The sequence below is a fragment of the Microcebus murinus genome, chromosome 4 (assembly GCF_040939455.1).
Source record: "Microcebus murinus isolate Inina chromosome 4, M.murinus_Inina_mat1.0, whole genome shotgun sequence".
In the NCBI taxonomy this organism is placed as follows: Eukaryota; Metazoa; Chordata; class Mammalia; order Primates; family Cheirogaleidae; genus Microcebus; species Microcebus murinus.
In genome coordinates this window covers 60596622-60619299 of record NC_134107.1, presented here as the reverse complement: position 1 = coordinate 60619299, position 22678 = coordinate 60596622, and the positions used below count along the sequence as shown (strand labels likewise).

The window sequence follows — 22678 nt, the reverse complement described above, 5'->3', positions numbered from 1 at the left end:
GGCTCCTTGATCTTGGACTTCCCAGCCTCCAGAACTGTGAGCAATACATTTATAAATCACCCAGTTTAAGGTATTTTTCTCTAGCAGCCTGAAAGAACTAAGACAACTCTCATCAGCCTCCAACTATCCACTTCTCTTTATAGCCAAACATCTTGAAGATATCACCTATTCCCTCTCCATTTACTCACGCCCAGCCTTCCACACCCACTGGTCCACTGGTCCTGTTCACACCGAGGGCACCAGTGGCCTCCTCCTTGGTGGACCCCACAGACACTCTTCATTCAGTTCTTGTCCTCTGGACCATCAGGAGCATTTGATGCTGCTGACCATGGCTGCCCCTTGGAGCTCCTCTGTGATATCATCATACTCTCCTGGCTTTGCTTCTCCCTCTCTGGCCGTTGTTTCTCAGTATCTTCTCCAGACACATCATGTTCTGCCTCAATCTCATATTGCTGTCCCCCAGGGTTCTGTCCTTCTTACGCTACACTCTCTCCCTAGGGGGATCTTATTCACTACCATGGCTATATACTTCCCATGTCTTTGTCTGCAACTCAGCCGTCTTTCCTGAGCTCCAGACATAGACCATCAAATATCTGCTGAACATCTCCATGTGGATGTCCCATAGGTTCCTCAAATGCAACACGTCCAACACTGAACTCAACTGTCTTCCTCCAAAACCTTCTTCCCACCTGCACTGCCCACTACCCACCACTGTGTTTTCCACCTCAGTCAATGTCACCACCATCTGTCTTGTCACCCACACCAGAATACTGGGCATCATCTAGGGCTCTTCTATAATCAGTTATCAAATTCTGGCACTTCCACCTCTTGAAGATTCCCCTAATCCTTGATAGCTAAAAGGCATGGGATTTGGAGATGGATTGACTCTAACACTGACTCGCTGTTGGCCCAGAGGAAGGACCAAAGCAGACTTAGTTTCTCAACCTCTCTGAGCTTACTCATCTATATAACAAAGGTAATAAAAATTACCAGTTGGATGAAATGAAATGAAGTGTGTGACTACCGGGGCACAGTCATTAGCACAGGTGAGCACTCAGTAAAGGGGGTGGCCATCGCCTGTTACCTTTATCATTAATACTCCTCCCTGTTCTTCTCCTGGCCACCCTGCCTCTGGTCTCTCCCACCCTAATCCATCCTCCTTTCTGCAGCAGGGATGATCTTTCTGATACACGGAGCTGTGTTCGTCACCTGTCTGAAGGCTGGTTCTGGCTTTCCCATGTCCTCATGCTGAGTTCTTATTCCTTGGCCTGGAATTAGAGACTCTTCTCCCTCTGGCCCCTCTCACCCCTCCTCCTTTAGCCTCCCAGTCTCCCCTCTGTACTGCACCCCAAACAAGCTTCCATCAGGCCCTCTATCACATCTCCTGCTTTTTCATCCCTTCTTGACTTTGTTTACCCTTCCTTATTGGCCTGCATGCTTCTCCTCTGCCTGTAATTCACGACCCACCTGACAGACGTCCTCCACATGCAAGCCTGCCGCGTTTCCTCCTCTGGGCCCTTCAAGTCTATGGCAGCACAGACCACGGTGGATATCATGGCCAGTTGTTTGGCTACCCCACTAGACTGTGTCAGTTCACTGTGCCCATGCGCCCAGCACAAAACAGCTTCAGTTAATGAGAAATAATGGATGAGCTTCAGACACATGAATCTTTCGAATGACAGCAGTGGCAGCCAGGCCTGGCCAGTCCAGGGGAGAGAAGGAGCACCTGGGGCTAGAGGAAGATGGAGTCACGAAGGCTACCTGCAGGAGGCTGGACTTAGAATTATAGGGCATCTAAGAAGGAGCGAGAGGGAACAAGGGAAGGCAAGAGCGTGAGAGCAGGCAAGTGAGCAAGGGAGAATGAAGACTTGGGAGACAGTGGTTCTCTGCTCTGTCACACTTGTTCCTCCAGTTTCAATGCACTCAAAGGGTCCCCCCTGCCAATAGCACAAGAACTTTACATTTATTATACCTCGAGAGTTTTCACAAACTTACTCATTTGTGTCATTGGTTGGTGCAGAGCCTGGTGTGAAAGTTAGCAAATCTGAGACTTCATATCCTGCCTTGTCCTTGGATTGCTGTGTGACTTGGGGCCTTGGTTTCCTCATCTGTCACACGGGAATAGCGGTCATTGCTCAACAGGTGGGAAGGCCCCCTGTGTCCCAGTGGGGACTATTAATCTTGTTGTTCTATGTGTCAGCAAAGCTCACCTGGGAGTCCCCAGGATCATGTCACTCAGGGCCCCAGTACACAGAGGCCTCTGGGAGTTCAGGCCCCAGAAGCTTAGGAAGGGGTAGAGCTTAGGGGTTTAAGGCAACTGGGCTCAGCCCAACCTGGTCCTTGCCATTGAGGCAGCATTGGCTTGGGGAGAGGAAGGAGCAGTTGGCATGACCTGGATGGGGCAGGTGAGCTGGGCCGACCTGCAGAAGTCTTGGGCATGGAGGCGAGAAGCCCAGAGCCACTCATAGCCCAAGGAGGGGCCAGGGTCTGGGAGGACAGGGTTTTGGGAGGCAGGAAATTAGGGCCCCTCACCCAGCTATGAGAGGGGCTCTAAGAGAAGAGAGCTGGGCCCAACTCTGTCTAGGTGATAGCATTCCGGGCTGGCTGGCCCTGCTGCTGATTTGCCCTCTGTGTGACTTTGGTCAGGTTGGAGCCCTCTCTGGGCCTGCTTGTTCCTATCAGCAACAGCAGAGAAGCTGGGCCAGAAGCTCTCTCTGGAGCCCAATGTCACCTGATTCTGTAGCAGCACGGGAGAGACAGCCCTGAGGTTGTCAGGACAGCCACGATCCCTGCCTCTCTGCCATGCTGGTTTTATAGTGGAGAGGGCAGAACAAATTCCCCAAGGAACCCCCAGGCTGGTGAGGGAAACTGATGCACATGTGGGCAACTCCCAGAATTCCCTGGGCTGCCGGACAGGCAAGCTCCAGGGACTGTGCTATGGCAGACCCATAGGAGCCAGGGCAGGGGGCAGGCATCTGGCTTCTGGCAGAGCTCTGCCACCGACTCTGTGTGACCTTGACCAAGTCACTCCCCTCTCTGAGCTTTTTTTTTTTTGAAAATTGGTGACCGGACGACATGGCTTGCTTCTCGGGATCCTCCCATGCTGACATTCCGTGACTGCCCAGCCAACCTGGCACCTCCAGCCTTCCCAGGTCCCAGGCAGGGTTGGAAACAACCTCTCAGAATTGTAGCAACTTTCAGGGAAATGCTGTTTGTATCAATTTAGGTGTGAAAATAAAAGAGTAAAAATTCCTACCAACTGGTCCATCATGAAAAAAAGTTCAGCTTGACTCATGCAATTCATTCATTCATTCATTCATTCATTTGTTCAAAAACATTTATTGGGGGTTTATCATGAGCCTGTTTCTGCCAGGTAGACAACATTTATGCTCAGGATGTGGGGCCTGGCTGTCAGGAGCTTTTTTCAAAAGATATACCCAGTCTTTCTCTTCCTTAAGTCATTTCTTGAAAACAGTATTTTTTTTTAACATTTAGAGTCTCCGTTTAGTCACCAGGATATCTGAAACTCTTTAAAAGAAGATCCTCAAAACAAAATGGAAATTTATAGTTGTCTCTGACATCAGCTTAAGAAACAGAGAGGAAAATAAAACCTTTGGCCTAATTTTTTTCCCAGGTGGAAACCAGAGCTTCCGAGTTCCCCAGGTGGCCCGGGTGGGATGAGCCCAGGCCAGAGCCATGGGGACTGGTTTCCAGGACAAACCCTGACACTGACTTGCTTTGACACGGGGCTGATCCCCCACCCCAGCCCTGCCGCAGCCAGATTTCTTCACCTGGGAAGAAAAGACAGGGACACAACTATCTGCAGGGCCATTTCCACTCTTAAATATTCTGTGACATGAGAAAGATTTTGTTAGCAGAGAGACCAGCTGGAGGTGGCTTTGGGAAAACCAAGTGGAAGTGGTCAAGGCATCCCTAGGTGGAAGAGGCAGTGATGCAGGCGTCAGCAGACCTGGCCCTGGGTGGCTCAGCTAGTGGGACAAGCCCAAGGTGAGGTCGGTATCTTCCCTGGGCTCAGTTCTGTGGATTGAAAGGTCTCACTTCAGGGGTCTCGGGGCTGCCTGAAAGCCCCGTAACCTTCTTCAAAAGCCTCCAGGGAGGGGAGTTAACCTCTGCAGCACTTGGTCCTCTCTCATGACACTGATTCTAAGACTTTTCAGTTCTCTATGGCACCCTCTGAACTGAGGCCAAGGAAGGAAGGCTCCCAGGCAGCGAGCATGAAATGGCCAACGGTGACGCCTGCTGACCTATGGCAACCGGGAGGAGGGAAGACACAGAGTGCCCTGGAAGCACCCTGGGGTCTGTCTTTTCTTAATGGGGTAGAATTCATTTTCTTTCTTCTTTTTTTTAAATTTTTTTTATTTTCCTTTTTTTAAAATTTCAGAATATCATTTTCAACTTGGATTCCATTTGGTAAATAATTCCTACTATCAAAGGCATATACATTGTCTCTGCCAGCTCAAGGCGACCAACAATCTAGGAAACTGAGGGGTTTCCCAGGACCTGGGACTTCCAGTGCTAAAACCAGGACAGTTCTGGGCAGATGAGGATGGTCAGTCACTGTGATATGACAAAGAGATAGGATGTTAAGACAGGTCACAGGGCACGCAGGGTAGGTGAGATGGACAGAGGGAGCCCCGGCACAGGCACGCAGAAAGGGAAGCCATTCCTTTCTGGTAAGCAGAAAGCATTCTGCAGTGCTCCTTGGAGGAAGCAGCTACAGAGAAAGATGTCACAGAAAGGGAATTCTCAAGCGAATGGAAATGTCGAAAGACAGAAGGCACTGATTCAGGCATAACAGCCAGGTGGAGTGAGATGAGAACGGGGCAGGCTGTAGGAAGAAAGGAAGTGGATCCAGAGCAGAACGGAAGCAGTTCTTTCAGCGATCCCAGAGAGGAGCTCATGAGCTAGGAGTCTTTAACAGAGGCCGTTGACAATCCTCTAGGCTCAGAGGTTCATGATTAGAACCATGGGAAGCAGAGTGACTACATAGTTTTCACTCCAGGGTTTGGCTTCACTCACCCTCGGTCGGTGATTCTGCTGTCTGTCTTCACAAGGGCCACGTTAAAGAGCCCCACTCAGGAACTGTTGTGTAGACACATCTGTACTGGATGGACTTAAGTCAAATGACTGTAGTCAAGATTCTGGTGCTCACAGTAGGCAAAATCTGGTAAGTGGGCCATCAACATTACCATACCTAGAATGTCCCTTCACCTGTGGTTTCAGGAACTAGGCTAAAAAAAGTCAGATATCCTTAAAGAAGCTGCTTAAACTAATAAAGGAGCTACTTGGCTTTTTATTTGGCATTTGAACATAAATAGATACTTCTCAAGACGTTTTTTCTCAGATGGATTAAATTTTCCCACCAACATTACAATCTTGTTGATGTGGTTTCTATATGTCTTTTCTTTTTTAGAACCAATGGAACTAGGGTTAGAACGTTGCTTAAAGGTTTTTGATCTATCTCCTTTCTAAGTACTAAATCTCCCCTGTAGCATTCCAGCATAAAAGACCCCAGCCTTGCATACCTCTAATTACATGGCACTCACTAATATTCAAGCCCACTTTTGCATAACGGGATAGTGCTGATTGTAAGAGAGTTCTTCCATATGTGGGGCTGAACTCTGGGCCCCTGACATTGCTAACACAGGCCCAATTCTTTCTAAGTGTTGTTCCTTCCCTTCAACAGCTATGGAGGTGTCAGGGGACACCTCTCTCCCCCACCAAACAGGACCGGCTCTTTCAACTACTACTGTTAGAAACCTCACTGTTCCAATCATCTTAATTGTGGCATAAAATTCCTGCCACACAAAAAGTGTTGGGATTGAGATCAGTTGTTAGAAAGAAAAAGATAATGCATGTTCTAGTTAATGTCTCATTGATTGCTCTGGTTTCCAGATGTGTCCTGATGTTCCCAGTGTGTGTTTGCAGACATCCAACTCTGACCCACTATGGAAACCATAACCTGTAATGGATCAGAGGACTCTTCACCCATCTTCTACCTGGTGGGCATCCCTTCTCTGCCCAAGTCCCTCTTTCTTCCCGTCTTCTTGATTTTCTTCTTAATCTACCTGTTCATCCTGGTGGGTAATGCCCTGATCCTGGTGGCTGTGGTGGCAGAGCCCAGTCTCCACCAGCCCATGTACTTCTTCCTGATCAATCTCTCAGTCCTGGACATCCTCTCCACCACAACCACTGTCCCCAAGATGCTGTCCCTATTCCTATTGGGAGACCGCTTCCTCAGCTTCCCTGCATGCTTCCTGCAGATGTACCTGTTCCATGGTCTCAACTGCTCTGAAGCCTTCATCCTGGTGGTCATGGCCTATGACCGCTATGTGGCTATCTGCCGCCCACTGCACTACCCTGTCCTCATGACCCCACAGACCAATGCAATGCTGGCGGCCAGTGCCTGGCTCACCGCCCTCCTCCTGCCCATCCCAGCAGTGGTACAGACCTCCCAGATGGCATTTGGTCCTGTGGCCCAGGTCTACCACTGCTTCTGTGACCACCTGGCTGTGGTCCAGGCCTCTTGCTCTGACACCACCGCCCAGACCTTCATGGGCTTCTGCATCGCCATGGTGGTGTCCTTCCTCCCCCTTCTCCTGGTGCTCCTCTCCTACGCTCGCATCCTGGCCTCAGTGCTTCACATCAGCTCCCGAGAAGGACGGTCCAAAGCCTTCTCCACCTGCAGCTCCCACCTCCTGGTGGTGGGCACCTACTACTCATCCATTGCCATCGCCTATGTGGCCTACAGAGCCGACCTGCCCCTTGACTTTCACATCATGGGCAATGTGGTGTTTGCCATTCTCACACCTGTTCTCAACCCTCTCATCTACACGCTGAGGAACAAGGATGTCAAAGCAGCCATCACCAAGATCGCATGTACCCAGGACCCAGGGCGTTCTGGGGCCCTTGATCCTTAGTTGCAACTAATTCAGCCCCCAGGGTAATAATGACAGCACCTAGCACAGAGTAGGAACCCAGTAAATATTTTTAAATGAATTACAGCAACTTAAATTGCTTTCATTCAGTTGGGCAGACAGCTACAACTTGCTCCTCAAATACTGGATCAAAAAGATTTCCCAGTGGTACTACAGAATAGTTGTAGGGTTCACAGTTTTCATCAGTGGTTAATGCAGTGAATAAAACTTCATCATTCAACCATTCATAAAAATCCTACTGGATGCTGGAGATAGAAATGAACCAGACACAGTTGCTGCCCGGAAGGTATCTATCATCTGGTAGGGGAGTCAGACCCAGAGAAAAAAAAATATAAGGTGATAAGAACAGAGAGAAGCAAAGGGGGCAGTGGGAACCAAGAAGTTACCATTTACTTCAATGTTAACATTTTCTCCTGCAAGTTGATATATTTTCAGTATTGGGTATCACTTCTTAACAAGTGCTCTATGGCTGATGAGGGTGGGAGGATTGAAAAGATTGCAAAAGAAACCACTAACTGCTCCAATCAGAGGTGGTAACGGTGCCCATGTTCCTGCCCAAGGGGAAGGTTCCATCTTCAGCTTGGATGCCCATCAAGAAGTGATGCTTCCTGCCAAAGCATCATCAGCTCCTCTCAGAAATCACGCAAGGATCAGAGCAAGGATGGGCAGAACTGCAGCCTGTCCCAATCCAGCAGAAAGGAAAACCATTACCAGGAGAGAGAACGGAGCAGGAAGCTGGCACTTTGCCGTGCATGTTGTCAGGAAGTAAAGCCCCCTTAGTCACCCGTGATAAAGGCTCGGCATTTAACCAGACATGGAATATGTGAATGAGAACAGAGAATTTTTCATAAACCCAGATGATATTACTAAAGGTCTGAAACAAACATAGAATCCTCCTGAGAACCACCTGAAAATAAGGTCTAATTTTTTTTTTGCAAGCTGAGTATCTCATTCTCAGAGCAGGAGATGTGTAAGAGTTTACACCAGGGGTCAGCAAACTGTGGACCACAGGCTAAATCTAGCCTGTTCCCTGTTTTCATATGGCCTGTGTGCTAAAATGGTTTTCATGTTTTAAAATAGTTGAAAAAGTAAAAGAATAATAACATTTTGTGACATGTGAACATTGTATGAAATTCAAATTTCAGTGCTCCTAAGTGAAGTTTTTTGTGAACACAGGCAGACTCACTTGTTTACATGCTGCCTGTGGCTGCTCTTTTGCTACAATGGAAGAATAGAATAGTTGTGACAGAGACCATGTGCCCTGCAAAGTTGAAAATATTTATTATCTGGCACGCCACAGAAAAAGTTTACTGACATTTAGGTTAGGCTGGAAAGAAGAGGAATTTAAGAGGACTCCAAGGAGAATTATTTATAGTGATATGATGATCCTGTTGGAGCCCATGACAAAAAAATAAATAAAAATCAGTGAGAGGAACTCCTTTTACAGTACGGGAGAGTGAGCTTCTAACGAGCCAACTCTTCCCAACACAGAAACTACAAATGCTGGTTAAACTATAAAAGATAGGGTCGTCCTGAAGGATCCGAAGATTGAACAAAGGTAGGCAGATTTTGGACAGGAATTGAAACTTGGACAAAGATATTGGTACTGGGTGAGTTCTCTGATTTTGCTTTGGGATGAGGAGGGGTTACAGGGAGTGGTGATTTTTGAGTATTGAACCAGCCTTGCATCCCTGGAATAAACTCCACTTGGTCATGATATATAATTCTTTCTATATTGCTGAATTGCATTTGTTAATATGTTGTTAAAAATTTTTATGTCTATATTTATGAGGAATGTTAGTCCGTAATTTTCTTTTGTATTGGCTTTATCTGCCTGTCATAGCAGAGTAATATTAAATTGTTATTATATATTATATTATTATTATATTATATTATATTGGCTTTATCTGCCTGTCATAGCAGAGTAATATTAATTAGCTTCACAAAATGAATTGCAAAGTGTTCCTGCATCTTCTGTTTTTGGGAAGAGATTGTGTTTTAATAAAATTCTCCCCTGAAACCATCTGTGCCTGGAGATTTCATTTTTGGGAATTGTTTAATTATGAATTCAATTTCATTAATAGTTATAAGGGTATTCAATCTATTTCATATTAGGTGAGGGGTAGCAGTTTGTGCTTTTTGGGTTATTGATCCATTTCTTCTAATTTATCAAATTTTTCTATGTACAGTTGTTATATTCTTAGCATTCCCTTATTATTCTTTTGGTGTCTGCAGGGCCCATAGTGATACCCCTATTTCATCCCCAATATTGGTTATTTGTGTCTTTTCTCTTTTTACTTTGTCCGTCTTGCTAAAAGTACATTAATTTACTGATTTTTTTTTCAAAGACCCAGTTTTATTTCAGTGATTTTCTCTATTTGGTAATTTCTATTATCAAATTTATTCATTTATATGCTTATCTTTTTTATTTTCTTCTTTCTGTTTGCTTTAGGTTTATTTTGCTCTTTTTTTAAATTAATAGATTTTTGAAGTAGAAGCTTAGAATTATTAATTTGAACCTTTTTTGCTTTTATAACATAAACAGTTAATACTATAAATTTCCCTCTCAGCACTACTTTAGCTGTGTGTCACAGATTTTGATATATTATATTTTCATTTTCATTCAGTTCAATGTTTCTTTTTTATTTATCTTGAGACATTCTCTTTAAGCTGTGGATTATTCAGAAGTATGTTGTTTCATTTCCAGTGCTTGGAAATCACTTGTTATCTTTCTGTTATTGATTTTTAATTTGATTCCATTGTTGTCAGAGAACACATTTTGTATGATTTCAGTTCTTTTAAATTTGCCGAGGTTTGATTTACAGCTCAGGATATGGCTTATCTTCATATATGTTCTGTGGGAACTTGGAAAGAATGTGCATTCTGCTCTTGTTGGGTGGAGTGGTCTAGAAATGTCACATTAGATGTTTGTAATGTTGTGGACCTCTTCTATATTCTTACTCATTTTCTGTCTTGTTCTATCAATTGCTGAGGGAGAGGTATTGAATTGTATAACCATAATTGTGGATCTGTTTCTTTCAGTTCTATCAGTTTTTGCCTCATGTCTTTTGCAGCTCCGTTGTTTGGTGCATACATGTTTAGGATTGCTTTGTCTTCTTAGTAGATTGACCATTTTATCATTATGTAATTTCCCTCTCTATCTCTGATAATTTTCTTTGCTCTTAAGTCACCTTTACCTGATATTACTATAGCTCCTGCTTTCCTTTAATTAATGTTCCCATTATATACCTTTCTACATCCTTTTATTTTCAACCTCCCTATATTATTGCATTTGAAGAGGGTTTCTTATAGGTAGCATGTCATTTTTAAAAATTCACTCTGCCAATCTGTATCATTTAATTGGTTTATTTAGACTATTTACTTTTAGTGTAATTATTGATATGGTAGGCCTTCAGTCTGCCATTTTAGATTTTTGTTTGTTCTTTTTTTTTTTCATTTCTGTTTTCTTTTTCCTGTCTTCCTGTGAGTTACTTGAAGATTTTTTAAGAATCCCATTTTGATTATCTACAGAGTTAGAGTTGTTTAGTGTCATCTCTGTGTGTAGCATTTTTAGTGTTTTCTCTAAGTATTACATTATATATAAATAACCCGTTACAATTTATTGATGTTGACATTTTACCAATTTAAGTGAAGCATAGAAACATTACTTTCATTACTTCCCTTTTTACTCCTACTTTTATAATTATCTTAAATATTTCCTCTATACCTTTAGAACCAAATCAGACAGTGCTTATAATTTTTGCTTCTCTTGTCAAACAAAACTTGGAAGACTCAAGAGATGAAGAAATATGTATTTACCAATACTTTAACTCTTTTCATTTTTCTTTCTTCCTGATGTCCCAAGAGTCCGTTATCATTTCTTCTATGTGTAAAGAATTTTCTTTAGCCATTCTTTTAGGATAGATCTTTAGGCAACAAATTCTCTTAGTTTTCCTTCATCTGAGAATGTCTTGATTTTTCTTATATTAGCAAAGAATATTTTGCTGGATATAGAACTATTGGCTATACAGTTCTTTTAGAACTTGAAAAATGTTGTTCTACTTCTTTCTGGCTTCCATAGTTTCTCAGAAATCTGAGAAAATATGAGAAATCTGCTGTCACTTAAATGTTTTTCCCTTACAGGTAAGGTGTCATTGCTCTTTTGCTGTTTTCAAGATTTCTTCTCTGTCTTTAGTTTTCTGAACTCTGACTATAGTATGTGTTAATGTGAATTTCTTTGGAGTTATCCTATCTGGGGCTTACTTAGTTTCTTGAACCTATAGGTTTATGTTCTTTGCCCAACTTGAGAAGTTTTCAGTCATTATTTCTTTAAATACTTTTTAGCCCTACCTTCTTTCTCCTCTTCTTCTGGGACTCCAATGACACTAGATTTTTTTTTTTTTTTTTTCTGAATCTAAAAATTTGGTTTTTATTTCAAATGTACTAGGTCGCTTCCTGAGCTTTTCTATTAGGGTACTAAGTATTATGGATCACACTCTCTAGTCAAATGTAGGAAAAACTTTTCCACAGACAGATTTTTATAACCATTCTTGGGGTATCTCAAAGACAGATGGCAAAGACCCACCAAACTATGTCTCCCTCCATCATAACAAAATCATAATTGCAAATTAATCTCAAAAAGGTTAATAATCATTAGCTTTTCAAAAGCTAATAATCATGTACTATCTTAAAATTTGGGGGTGAAATGATGGCTCTAACACTAAAGTATGAAATTTATTCACATTCCTATTAGTTATTTAATAATAAAAGTACCCCATTGCACAGGTGGGGAAACTGAGGCACAAAAGATCTTTTTTATATATATAGTAAGTTTTGTTTAAGGTTAGACAGTGAAGCCAATGTCAAAACTACAGCCAGAACTGTAAAGGCTAGACACCTACAGTGTATAATGGATTCAAACTTCCCAGGAAATGTTATATTTAACTCACCTGTCCTGTTTGCATCACACCTCCTATCTTAGGTCTAACCTCTTGCAAACCTTTTAAAGCAAGGAGGTGACAAATGTCACTTACCACCTGCCTTTTCTGATCAGGTACAAAACACTAGCCAATGCTTGTGTAAAAAAAGAATACCACATGTTGTTGTATTATATACAATTAGCAAGGTTCAATTATAGCACTTTGGTACCCTTTTCAAAATAATCTTAAAACATGTAAAGGTATAACGTAAGCATGTGGCATTTTATATTGTACCAACAGAGCAACAGTAAACAGATACGGTGTAACCACTGTAACTTCTTGACCAACTTTATATCTTGAAATGATACATCTGCCCCTAACAGCTACCATTCCAATTCTACAGGGTATTTTCCAGTGAGACAAGCTGTACAATGACCTTTCTTTTCAAAACATTCCAGACCATTTCCATTTTCTTGAATCATAATATCTTGCCTTTCCACCTTCTGCTTTTTAAATTTTATCCCTTCTTGTACAGATGAAACCAATCCTTCTACTGACAGATATATAACGCTGTTTGCTCCTAGATATTCTGCAAGATGATCGAATTCTGGTTTATTGGCAATGAGCTCTTCTTTTGTGGGAATGTTTATTCCCATGAAGCATGGATATCTAATTGGTGGTGAGGCTACTCGAATGTGTACCTCTTTTGCACCAGATTCTTTGAGCAATTTTATTATAGGTGAGATGGTATTGCCTCTCACAATTGAATCATCTATAAGAACAATTCTTTTGCCTTTAAAGTTGTCTGACAATACTCCAAATTTTTTTGCAACACCAAGTTGTCTTAACCTCATGTTGGGCTGAATGAAGGTTCTTCCTACGTATCGGTTTTTACACAGCACCTCCACATATGGAAGTCCACACTTTCCTGCATAACCAAGAGCAGCAGGTGTAGCAGATTCCGGAACAGTGCTAACCAAATCCGCATCCACGGGTGCTTCAATCGCCAGCTGCTGACCACAGCGGTACCTTACTGTATAAACCATTTGGTCTTCAAATATACTATCTGGTCTTGCAAAATAAACATATTCAAATATACAAAAAGCCACTGGGTTTCCTTCAGACCTTGATACAATATCAAGAGTTCGCACATTATGTCTGGATATTTCCACGATTTCTCCAGGCAAGACTTCACGGTAATATCTTGCACCAATGGATAAGAAGCTACAAGATTCTGAAGACACCACCCATCCTTCTGTTTCTAATCTTTTTTTCTCTTTCTCATTTATATCAGATACTGGAATAAGACGACCAATACATAGAGGACGATTTCCATAAGGATCTCGTACTGCATAAATAACATCTCTGTGCATTATAAGCAGGGAGTATGCTGTGGGTGCTTCCTTCATTAAGTTTTTAATCCTTGCTACCCAGTCTGGAGTGTCATCTCGTTCCTGTGGAGGGGTATATGCTAGTAACTGGGTAATCATTTCACTATCAGAACTTGTTGACAGACCAACACCATGTCGCAGAAGCTTTTTCCTTAATCGAGCAGCATTTACCAATTCGCCATTGTGTGCCACAGCTATTTTCCCATGAAGTGTTTCAACAACAAAGGGCTGACAATTTTCTAATTCACATTTTCCTGTAGTGGCATACCTCGTGTGTCCAATTCCAAGATTTGAAACATATAATTTCTTCAAATTGTCTCCAGTAAAAACGTGATTTACAAGACCCATTCCCTTATGCGTTTTGAATGTTGGTACTGAATTCCCATCACTGGTCACGATACCAGCACTCTCCTGACCCCGGTGCTGCAGCCCCACGAGTCCCAGAGTGATCACATGCGGCACGTCCAGCTGAGTGGGCCACTCTCCTGAGGCGATGCACCCGAACACGCCACATTCCTCTCGGATCCCCAACTCCTCCAGCTCCATGTCGCCGCCGAAAGCACGTGGAGGGACCCGCCGCCGGGGCCGAGGTCCAAGCACCAACCAGCGACCGGCTCGGCCCGTACGTCCCAGAGGCTCCCGCAAGCAGCTTCCTCCCCGGCCGCTGGAGGCCCCAGCTACTCGACACTAGATTTTTTGTTGCAGTTCCACAAGTCCCTGAAGCTTTGTTAATTAGTCTACTTATCTCTGTTCAAATTTGGTAATTTTTGTTATTCTATCTTCCTCTTCACTGATTCTCCTTCTGTCTTTCTTTTCTGCTGTTGAGCCTATCCATTAAATTTTTTATTTTGCTTATTATAACTTTCAGCCCTAAAATTTCCATTTGATTTTTATTTACATCTTCTATTTCTTTGTTGAGGTTTTCTAATTTTTTTATTTGTTTCCAGTGTGTTTGTTATTGCTCATTGAGGCATTTTTATAATGGCTGCTTTAAAACATTTGTCAGCTAATTCTCTGACACTATGGTGCGGGAAGTATGGGGGTTTTGAAGTGCCTCATTTCAGCCTGACTAACTGATAAGGGGATATGAAAGGTAGGACAACTGTAGTGCCTTTCATATTCCAGAGCACCTGTGGAATCAGGCTCACCTTCAGCTGAAACTCATCTTTGCCTAACTTCTCCTGCCCTATCCTTCCTCCCTCATTCCCTTACAGGTTGCACCTGAGAGCACTCCCACAGTAAATCACTTTACAAGAATCTCTTTCTCTGGCTCTGCTTCTGAGAAGCCCAACCCAAGACAGTTGGTGCCAGGAGTTGTTCTAGAAAACAGACTCAAAGGATAAGATTCTGCAATTGGATAACTTACTATCTGGATGGCAATGAGGACCTTATCACTGATGGCAAACACATGGTTGCCTACGCTATAGCAGTGTGATTGCTAAGCCTTTCTACCTGTGGTAACTGGTGGGACCTAGATAAAGGGAAAGCAACAGCTCGTGCGCTCTTGGGTGTTTTAGAGGTATGGCAGAAATGCAAACTGTGGAATTGCTGGATGTTGCTAAAGGACATTGATGTATTGAAGGGTAAATAGACAACAACAGACTCAGATCTATTAATCCCCAAAACAAAGCAAAGTGTAAGAGTCAGCGAATCTCCTTGACAGCCCCCCTGCAGAGGGCAGACTGAGCTGAAGACTAAGCAAAAGGCTTAATTGCAAAAGTGTTAGCTCTTTGGAGAAAGCTCAATTCTCAGAGCATTCACAGCAAAAGAGGCACTAAACAACCAGGTGGACAGGGTGACTTGGCCAGGCACATGCTTGGCCAAAGCAAGATCACCAAAACTACTTCCAGAAAGAATTTAACTTTTGATATTTCAAGACACTATTCAAGTAGTCCATTATTGGAAATATTAGAATTTGGCTGGACTTTCTTACATTTATTTTACAAAGTAGGGTTCTTGTTTTATTTTTAATCACACACTACATCTAAGTAATACAGACCTATGCTTGGAACCAAAAGGACACTGTTTTCCATAGCACAGAACTTGCCCGAAAAGGTCTTCCTCATTTTGTGGAAGGGACAACTCAGACTTAGAGAGGTTAACTAACTTGTCTAAAATATATTACAACTGATACTCAAACCCAGGGTTTTCTAACTTTAGACTCTATACCCTTAACGACTAATGAATGAATACTGCAGAGCACAGGCCTGGGAATGAGGCCCTAGGACTGAGTTTCAGCCCTGATATGAAACATCCGTGTTAGATTTGGCACGTCATTTCACTTTCCTGGGCCTTAGTTTCCACCCCTTGGGCTGTCTCTCTCCCCTGGCTGTTCTGAGGACCAGATGGAGTAATGTCAATAGAAGTTGCCCCATGTGTTATAAAGTTCTGCAACCCAGGAGGGCTGTTAACAATGCTGTTCTCATTACTAGCAAATCCCAGGGGCAAGTCTCCTCCCAACACATGCTCCGGGAGGGGCGGAGAAGTTGATAGTGGGGCACTGGGGGATACAGTGCCCAAGGGTGAGGGCCCTAGCGGCCTGGCTGAAGGAGGGATAAAGGGTTTCATGGGCCACAGCTCTTCCCTGTGAGGCCAGGGTGGAGGCACAAAGGGGACACCACGGGAGACACCAGGCTGGGCAGGACTTGGCAGGTGAGTGGGATGGGGGTAAAGAGCTCAAAGATCAGCAAAGACTGGGATTGGGGGATAGGCGCAGAGAGGTGGGAGATGTAGACCCTGGGCTAGGGATCCAGAAAGACAGATTGAGTGAACACAGGGACAGATGCTAGGATCCAGGTTGGCAGGTGCCCAGAATCCAGGAGCATGCGTAGGCTGTGAGACCTTCAGCAGGACATCCTGGCAGGCCTGAGCAATGGTACACACTCACAAATGGGGTCCAAATCAGCTTGGGCAAGGCCTTCCCATGGGAAGACGAAGCTGATGATGGCAGGAACCACAGGAAACACGAGCAAACCTTGAGCTCTTCCATGCACCAGGCTCTGTGTAAGCGTGTCTAAGCATTCTCCACATAAAGAAAACCCTGTGGGATCACAAATGAGGGGGTTAGGCTCAGAGAGGGGAAACAGACTTGCTCAAGGTCACAGAGCTGGAGGCAGGGCAAGGACAGACTCCCCAGTCCACACACTCAGGTGCCCATAACATGATGAAGGTGAAGAGCCTGGTTAGCAGCAAGTGCTCACTCAGCGGCAGCGCCCTCGCCCTGTCCGGGAGGGGCTGGACCTCGTGACACCTGTCTTTTCACCCCCTGCTCTGCCACACTCAGAGGGGACACTCAGAAAATGGCTCCTTGAACTGGAAACTCCTCAGAGATGTTTTTCTCCAACTCCTAACTGTACAGATGAGAAACCATGACTCAGAGACCCGAAGGCACAGCCAGGGAGTGGCAGGGTTGGTCCAGGAGCCAGGACTTTGGGTTGCCAGGTGGGGCTCAGTCCCTGGCAGCAGGTGGGCTCTGCTCTCACCCCTCACCAGCCAGGGCCTTGGACGAGGACCTGTCCTTCTCTGACCCTCAGTTTCTTTGTCAGTTGAAGGGGTGTAACCACCCACTGGCAGAGGTGTGTGATGAAGGGAGGGACGTGCATAGCATGCAGGCTGGACATTGGGGTGACAGGTTTTCTGTCGTTCTCTCTCCCCCACCAGCACTGTAACTAGATGACAGGGAATATCCGCTGGGACAAGTTCCATGCTCTTAAAAACAGTGTCCTTTTGGCTGTAAATATAGGACTGCATGACATAGAGGTTGCATATCCCTGAAAATAAAACAAGAATTTTAATCTGTAAAATCAGTGTAAGAAAGTCCTGCCAAATTCTAATATTTCCTGTGATGGGCCAGTTGAATGGTGCTTTGAAGTAGCAACAGTTAAATTCTTTCCTGAAGTATTTTTGGTGCCTTGCTTTGCGGGTGACCCGAGCCTGGCCTGCCTGCTGGAAGGTGCAGCACCGCCCGGCTGTGCAAAGTCACAGGCCACCACCTCTCCACTGTGGTCTCAGCATCCGTGTCTCCATCTGCAAAGCCGTGGGCAGAGGAGGGAGAAGGAGAGGCAGCTGGAATTGGTGGGCTCTTTGGGCCCCTCTGGCTTTGACTCTCTTTGTTTCTTTCCCTCAGATCCCCAACTCAGCCTAAGGTGGGGACCGTGGGCCATGACTGGCTCTCTGGGTGCAGCAGTGCCCAGGGCAGTGCAGTTTGTGTCCCTTTGAGTGTGAGGACAAACTAGCTACTGAATCTGTTGGGATGGGGTTCTGGGTGACTGAGGTTTCATCCTTTAAAATGGTGACAATCCAGGATCAACCCTTGTTCTGTTCATGGGGGTGGCCTTTGAACTTCTCTTTCTTTCTTTTCTTTTTTTTTTTTTTTTTGGTGGCTCAACTACCAGAGCCTTTTATTTACCTAAGGAAAACATCTTTTGGTCACTCCAACCCCAAACAGAGAAAGCTTCCAGTGGGAATCAATTATCCACAAGGAACTTAACCTGTGAATGTGATTTTATTTGGAAAAAGGGTCTTTGTACATGTAAATCAAGATGAGGTGATAATGGATTAAAGTGGACCAGAATCCAATGAGTGGTATCCTTTGTTTTGTTTTGTTTTTTTGTTTTTTATTATTTTTTAAATTTTTTTCCAACATATTGTGGGGGTACAAATGTTAAGGTTATATATATTGCCCTTGCCCCCCTCCTCGAGTCAGAGCTTCAAGCATGTCCATCCCCCCGTTGGTGTGCATTGCATTCATTATGTATGTGTATACCCATCCCCTCCCCAACCCCCCGACCCACCCCACACCTGATAAATGTTATTCCTATATGTCCACCTAGGTGTTGATCAGTTAATAGCAATTTGCTGGGGAGTACATGTGGTGCTTATTTTTCCATTCTTGAGCTTCTCTTTCAAAGAACACACACGGGAGGGTCCTCTGTCCCAGACAAAGCACTAGACAAGCACTAGACAAGCAAAGCATTCTAGACAAAGCACTTGCCAGTCACTCCTTGCAAACCTCGGAACCGGGCTGCACAGGCCAAATCAATAACAGAGCAAACCAGGGAATTTTTAAAAAATGGTTGGGAAATTGGGGAAGGGGAGTCAGGTTGAAATTAAAAATAAATTGTTTAAAAAACCAACCTTTTTTCAGTTCTAACATTCTGTGATTCCAGGACACGAGAGGGTTTTTTGCTTGTTCATTTGTTTGCTTTGCTTTTGTCTTAGAAAAGAGGGAATATAGATGTAGTTTCAGGGAAATCAAAGAAAAACTGCTCATGGAATCACTGGAGTTCAAAGACCAGCAATGTGGATGTAAACTTGAAGCTATGTAGACCACCCGCCAGAGACTCTTCCTGAAGCAGGACCAGCCAGTATTTTCCTCAGCTCCAATCCACGCCAGGCCACCTGAGCTCACATGCAGTCAACACATGTCAAGGTTTTCAGGACAGCCTCTGACACTGTTTTTGGGCAGCTATAGCTTTCAGTTCTCTGGGTCCTTTCTAGCAACAATGGCTCTCAGGACTGCTCCTTGTGGCTTTGAGCTGGTGGAGCAGACAGAAGAGTGAGCATGCAGTGACTTAGCAGGACACCTGCAGGGCTGGGCAGCAGGAAGGAAGGTAAGAGAGTGACCCAGGATGAGCCCAGAGTTGCTACTTTGGTGCAACTGCGGGAAGGTCTACCTCCAGCTTAGGCTCTATCAGCAGTGAGTTCTCCAACAGAAAATATTTGCACCCGCCCCCCCCCATCGTCGAAGCCTGAGAGGCCCCCACACAGAGAGGAGGGTACCCAGAGAACTCAGCAGAGAGAGGCAGGCAGAGTTGCTGCACTCAGATAATGGGTAGAAGAGGCAGGCAGCATGTTGCAGAAAACCTTGGAAAAACCAACCTTCCCTAGTGATATGGTGACAGGGATGTCACTTAGTACTTTAAGCAAATGTAAAAGAAAACACAGGAGTGTAGGGACCTACGAGATCATCTAAGATCTGATGCCCAAAAGGTAGTGTGGGCTGTGGCACGCTCTCAGTGCACGGACTCCAGTTGCGACTGGATCATCTGCTGTGCGATTGGTGTTTAACTGTACGATCCTTCCCATAGAATTTAAGCCCTCTGACAGAGGGGTCTTGAATGCTTTGTTTATATTCTCATAGCTGTGCACACTACAGAGACTTCCCAAATATTCAATGGAAGGAGGAAGGACTGAATTGTGGGTCAGATGGAATAACCCATATTGAATGCCACCACCAGCCCTCTAAACTTGGTTGTAAATGATTCAAATTGCAATAATTGTTTAGTGAACTGCACAAATTCTTGTTTCAAGCTCCTGGTTTTCCTGGCTTCCAGATGTGCTGGCTGCCTGTCACCCTGGCATCCAGCTCTGTGCCACCATGGCTGCTACAGCCTGTAATGGATCAAAAGACACTGCACCCGTCTTCTACCTGGTGGGCATCCCATCCCTACAGGAGTTCCTCTTCCTCCCTGTCTTCTTCATCTTCCTGCTCTTCTACCTGCTCATCCTGGTGGGTAATGCCCTGATCCTGGTGGCTGTGGTGGCAGAGCCCAGCCTCCACAAGCCCATGTACTTCTTCCTGATCAACCTCTCTGCCTTAGACATCCTTTACACCACATCCACTGTCCCAAAGATGCTGTCCCTCCTCCTATTCAGGGACCACATCCTCAGCTTCCCTGCATGCTTCCTGCAGATGTACCTGTTCCACAGCTTCTCCTGCTCTGAAGCCTTCATCTTGGTGGTCATGGCCTATGACCGCTATGTGGCTATCTGCCGCCCACTGCGCTACCCTGTCCTCATGACCCCACAGACCAATGCAATGCTGGCGGCCAGTGCCTGGCTCATCGCCCTCCTCCTGCCCATCCCAGCAGTGGTACAGACCTCCCAGATGGCATTTGACAGCACTGTCCACATATACAGCTGCTTCTGTGACCATCTGGCTGTGGTCCAGGCCTCCTGCTCTGACACCAGCCCCCAGACCTTCATGGGCTTCTGCATCGCCATGGTGGTGTCCTTCCTCCCCCTTCTCCTGGTGCTCCTCTCCTACACCCGCATCCTGGCCTCGGTGCTTCGCATCAGCTCCCGAGAAGGACGGTCCAAAGCCTTCTCCACCTGCAGCTCCCACCTCCTGGTGGTGGGCACCTATTACTCATCCATTGCCATCGCCTATGTGGCCTACAGGGCCGACTTGCCCCTTGACTTCCACATCATGGGCAATGTGGTGTTCGCCATTCTCACACCTGTTCTCAACCCTCTCATCTACACACTGAGGAACAAGGACGTCAAAGCAGCCATCACCAAGATTGCATGTCCCCAAGGCCCAGGGCATTCTGGGAGCCCTTGATCATTAGATGTAGCTAATGCTGCTCCAAGGATACCAGTTCTTGAAGAACAGAGAACACCATCAAAAAAGTTTTTTGAAGGAAGAATGGCTTACAGCAGTACCAAAAATATACCACTGGGGCTTCCACATCCACTAACTAGAAGCTAGGTTATAAAATCAATTCTTGTGTGGAAAGAAATAAAAATATCAGATAAAATATGAAACAAATATTCTTAAAAGCATCAGAAAAAATTCAATATAATCAGGCTAAAATAAAGGTCAGAATACAAAGAGGTAAGTTATTAAGACATGGACAGACATATAGATCAATGAAACAGAATACACAGCCCAGAAATAAACTCATAAGTATACAGATAATTCAATATATGAAGGAAATGACATTTTAGACAGTATGGAAGATGGACATATAATAAACGGTATTGAGACTATCTGGTATCCATAGGTCAATCAATTGAATTTGTCCATTACCCCAAGGAAACAAAAAAACCAACCCCATTAAAGTCTTCAATGTGAAAGGCAAAACTATAAAATTATATAGAAGATTATAGTCCTAAATTTGGAATGGGGAAATATTTCTTAAACAAGATTTAAAAATTCTAAGCCTAAAAGAAAAATAGTATAACATTGACTGCTTTGGATAATGATGGCTGCTTTGACATCCTTGTTTGTAACTTTTATCTCATTCAAAACATAGAATCTATTTGTCAAAAGACACCAAAAAGAGAGTGGAAGGTTAGCCACAGGTTGAGAAGTTATTTGCAATTCATACAACCAACTGAAGGATTCAGGAGTCAGATCAATGAGGAAAAGATAGTCAAGCCATTAGAAAAATCAGCAAAGTACTTCACAAGAGAGAATGTCCAATAAACATGAGAAAAAGTGCTCAACCTTCTTAGTAATAGAAGTGCAAATTACAACAATAAGTAAATGCCACTGGAAACTAATGGGCTAAAATACAGAAGCATGATAATGGCCCAGTTGGTGAGGATTTGGGCCAATGGAGCCCTCCAGCATTGATAGTGAGAGTATTAATTGGTACAACCACTTCGGAAAACACTGTATCACTTTATCCTGTGATGTTGAAGGCATGTACTCCATGATGCAGCACAGCATTTCTCTAATTGGTGAAACATTCATAAAATGTAACACTATATGCCAATAAAAGGGAAGGAGTTACATAGATGTGTAACAACATGGAGAAATCTCACACAGTGTTGAGCAAGTGAATCAGGACTAGAAAGGATACATACAGTAATATGATTGCAGTTTTATAAAGTTTAAAACCAAAACTATAGTATTTTGTCAACACATATAGCAGTCACAAGCTGCGAATAAAAGAGAATATTGACAATGACGATCAGAATCACGGCGACTGCTGTAGGAGTGGGAGGGGCTGTACCCAGGGAAGGGTACTGGCGGCTATGAGCTGTTGTCAACGTTTCCTTCTCTCCTGGTGATGATGACATGGGGGTTGGCTTTAAAATCAGACTGTATAATAGGTTTTATATAGTTTTGTTCTTTATGAACATATATTTCATTAAAAACTCTTACAAGGTGTCATTCCATTGGGCAGAGGCTGTAACGGTCATTCTCAGTGTTTGGTCCAAGTCCTCGCATGGGTGCAATGGAGGGTGGTGATGTTCACATTCACAGTAAGCGTCAAGCTGCTCAATATCATTTTTCCCATGAGTTCACTCATTCAAGAAGCCCTTGCTGAGCATTCGGGAGGCGCTATACCGTGAGGAGAATCTGGAGATACAGAGATATATCGGGACAGTTGCTGCCCTCAAGATGCACACGATCTAGTGAGGGAGACAGATGTGGGTGCAAATAGCACCGTGTGGGAGGTGCCGTTTCAGAGGGAAGGCCGGGGGTGGTGGGAGCACAGAGGGTGATGTTCCATCCAAGGTGAACATGGCTCCCACAGATGTTTTTAACCTATGGCACCTGCTACTGCTTCTTTGTGCATCCTCATGGCATTAACAATATGGTGAATGTGGGCTGATTAAACAGAAGCAGCCCTGAGCTGCTCCTGTGGGAGAAGAGAGGTTTAATTCTAGTGCC

At 44.4% G+C, this 22678-nt stretch overlaps 3 protein-coding genes across 3 annotated transcripts; 2 read left to right on the top strand and 1 right to left on the bottom strand.

Moving 5' to 3' along the window:
- Positions 1-5870: 5870 nt before the first annotated feature.
- Positions 5871-6988, top strand: LOC105860376 (olfactory receptor 2AT4-like). Its single transcript, XM_012745096.2, has one exon. The coding sequence runs from the start codon at positions 5970-5972 to the stop codon at positions 6939-6941; it is 972 nt and encodes a 323-aa protein (XP_012600550.2). The 5' UTR covers positions 5871-5969; the 3' UTR covers positions 6942-6988.
- Positions 6989-11368: 4380 nt separating this feature from the next.
- Positions 11369-13971, bottom strand: LOC105860375 (amidophosphoribosyltransferase). Its single transcript, XM_012745095.2, has one exon. It carries the CDS (start codon positions 13813-13815, stop codon positions 12262-12264), a length of 1554 nt encoding a protein of 517 aa, XP_012600549.1. The 5' UTR covers positions 13816-13971; the 3' UTR covers positions 11369-12261.
- A 5627-nt stretch (positions 13972-19598) lies between these two features.
- On the top strand, positions 19599-20614 carry LOC105860377 (olfactory receptor 2AT4-like). Its single transcript, XM_012745098.3, has one exon. The coding sequence runs from the start codon at positions 19649-19651 to the stop codon at positions 20612-20614; it is 966 nt and encodes a 321-aa protein (XP_012600552.3). The 5' UTR covers positions 19599-19648.
- The last annotated feature ends 2064 nt before the right edge of the window (positions 20615-22678 follow it).

Coding starts and splice junctions, on each gene's coding strand:
- LOC105860377 (XM_012745098.3), top strand. CDS start 19,649: ATGGCTGCTACAGCCTGTAATGGATCAAAAGACACTGCACCCGTCTTC.
- LOC105860375 (XM_012745095.2), bottom strand. CDS start 13,815: ATGGAGCTGGAGGAGTTGGGGATCCGAGAGGAATGTGGCGTGTTCGGG.
- LOC105860376 (XM_012745096.2), top strand. CDS start 5,970: ATGGAAACCATAACCTGTAATGGATCAGAGGACTCTTCACCCATCTTC.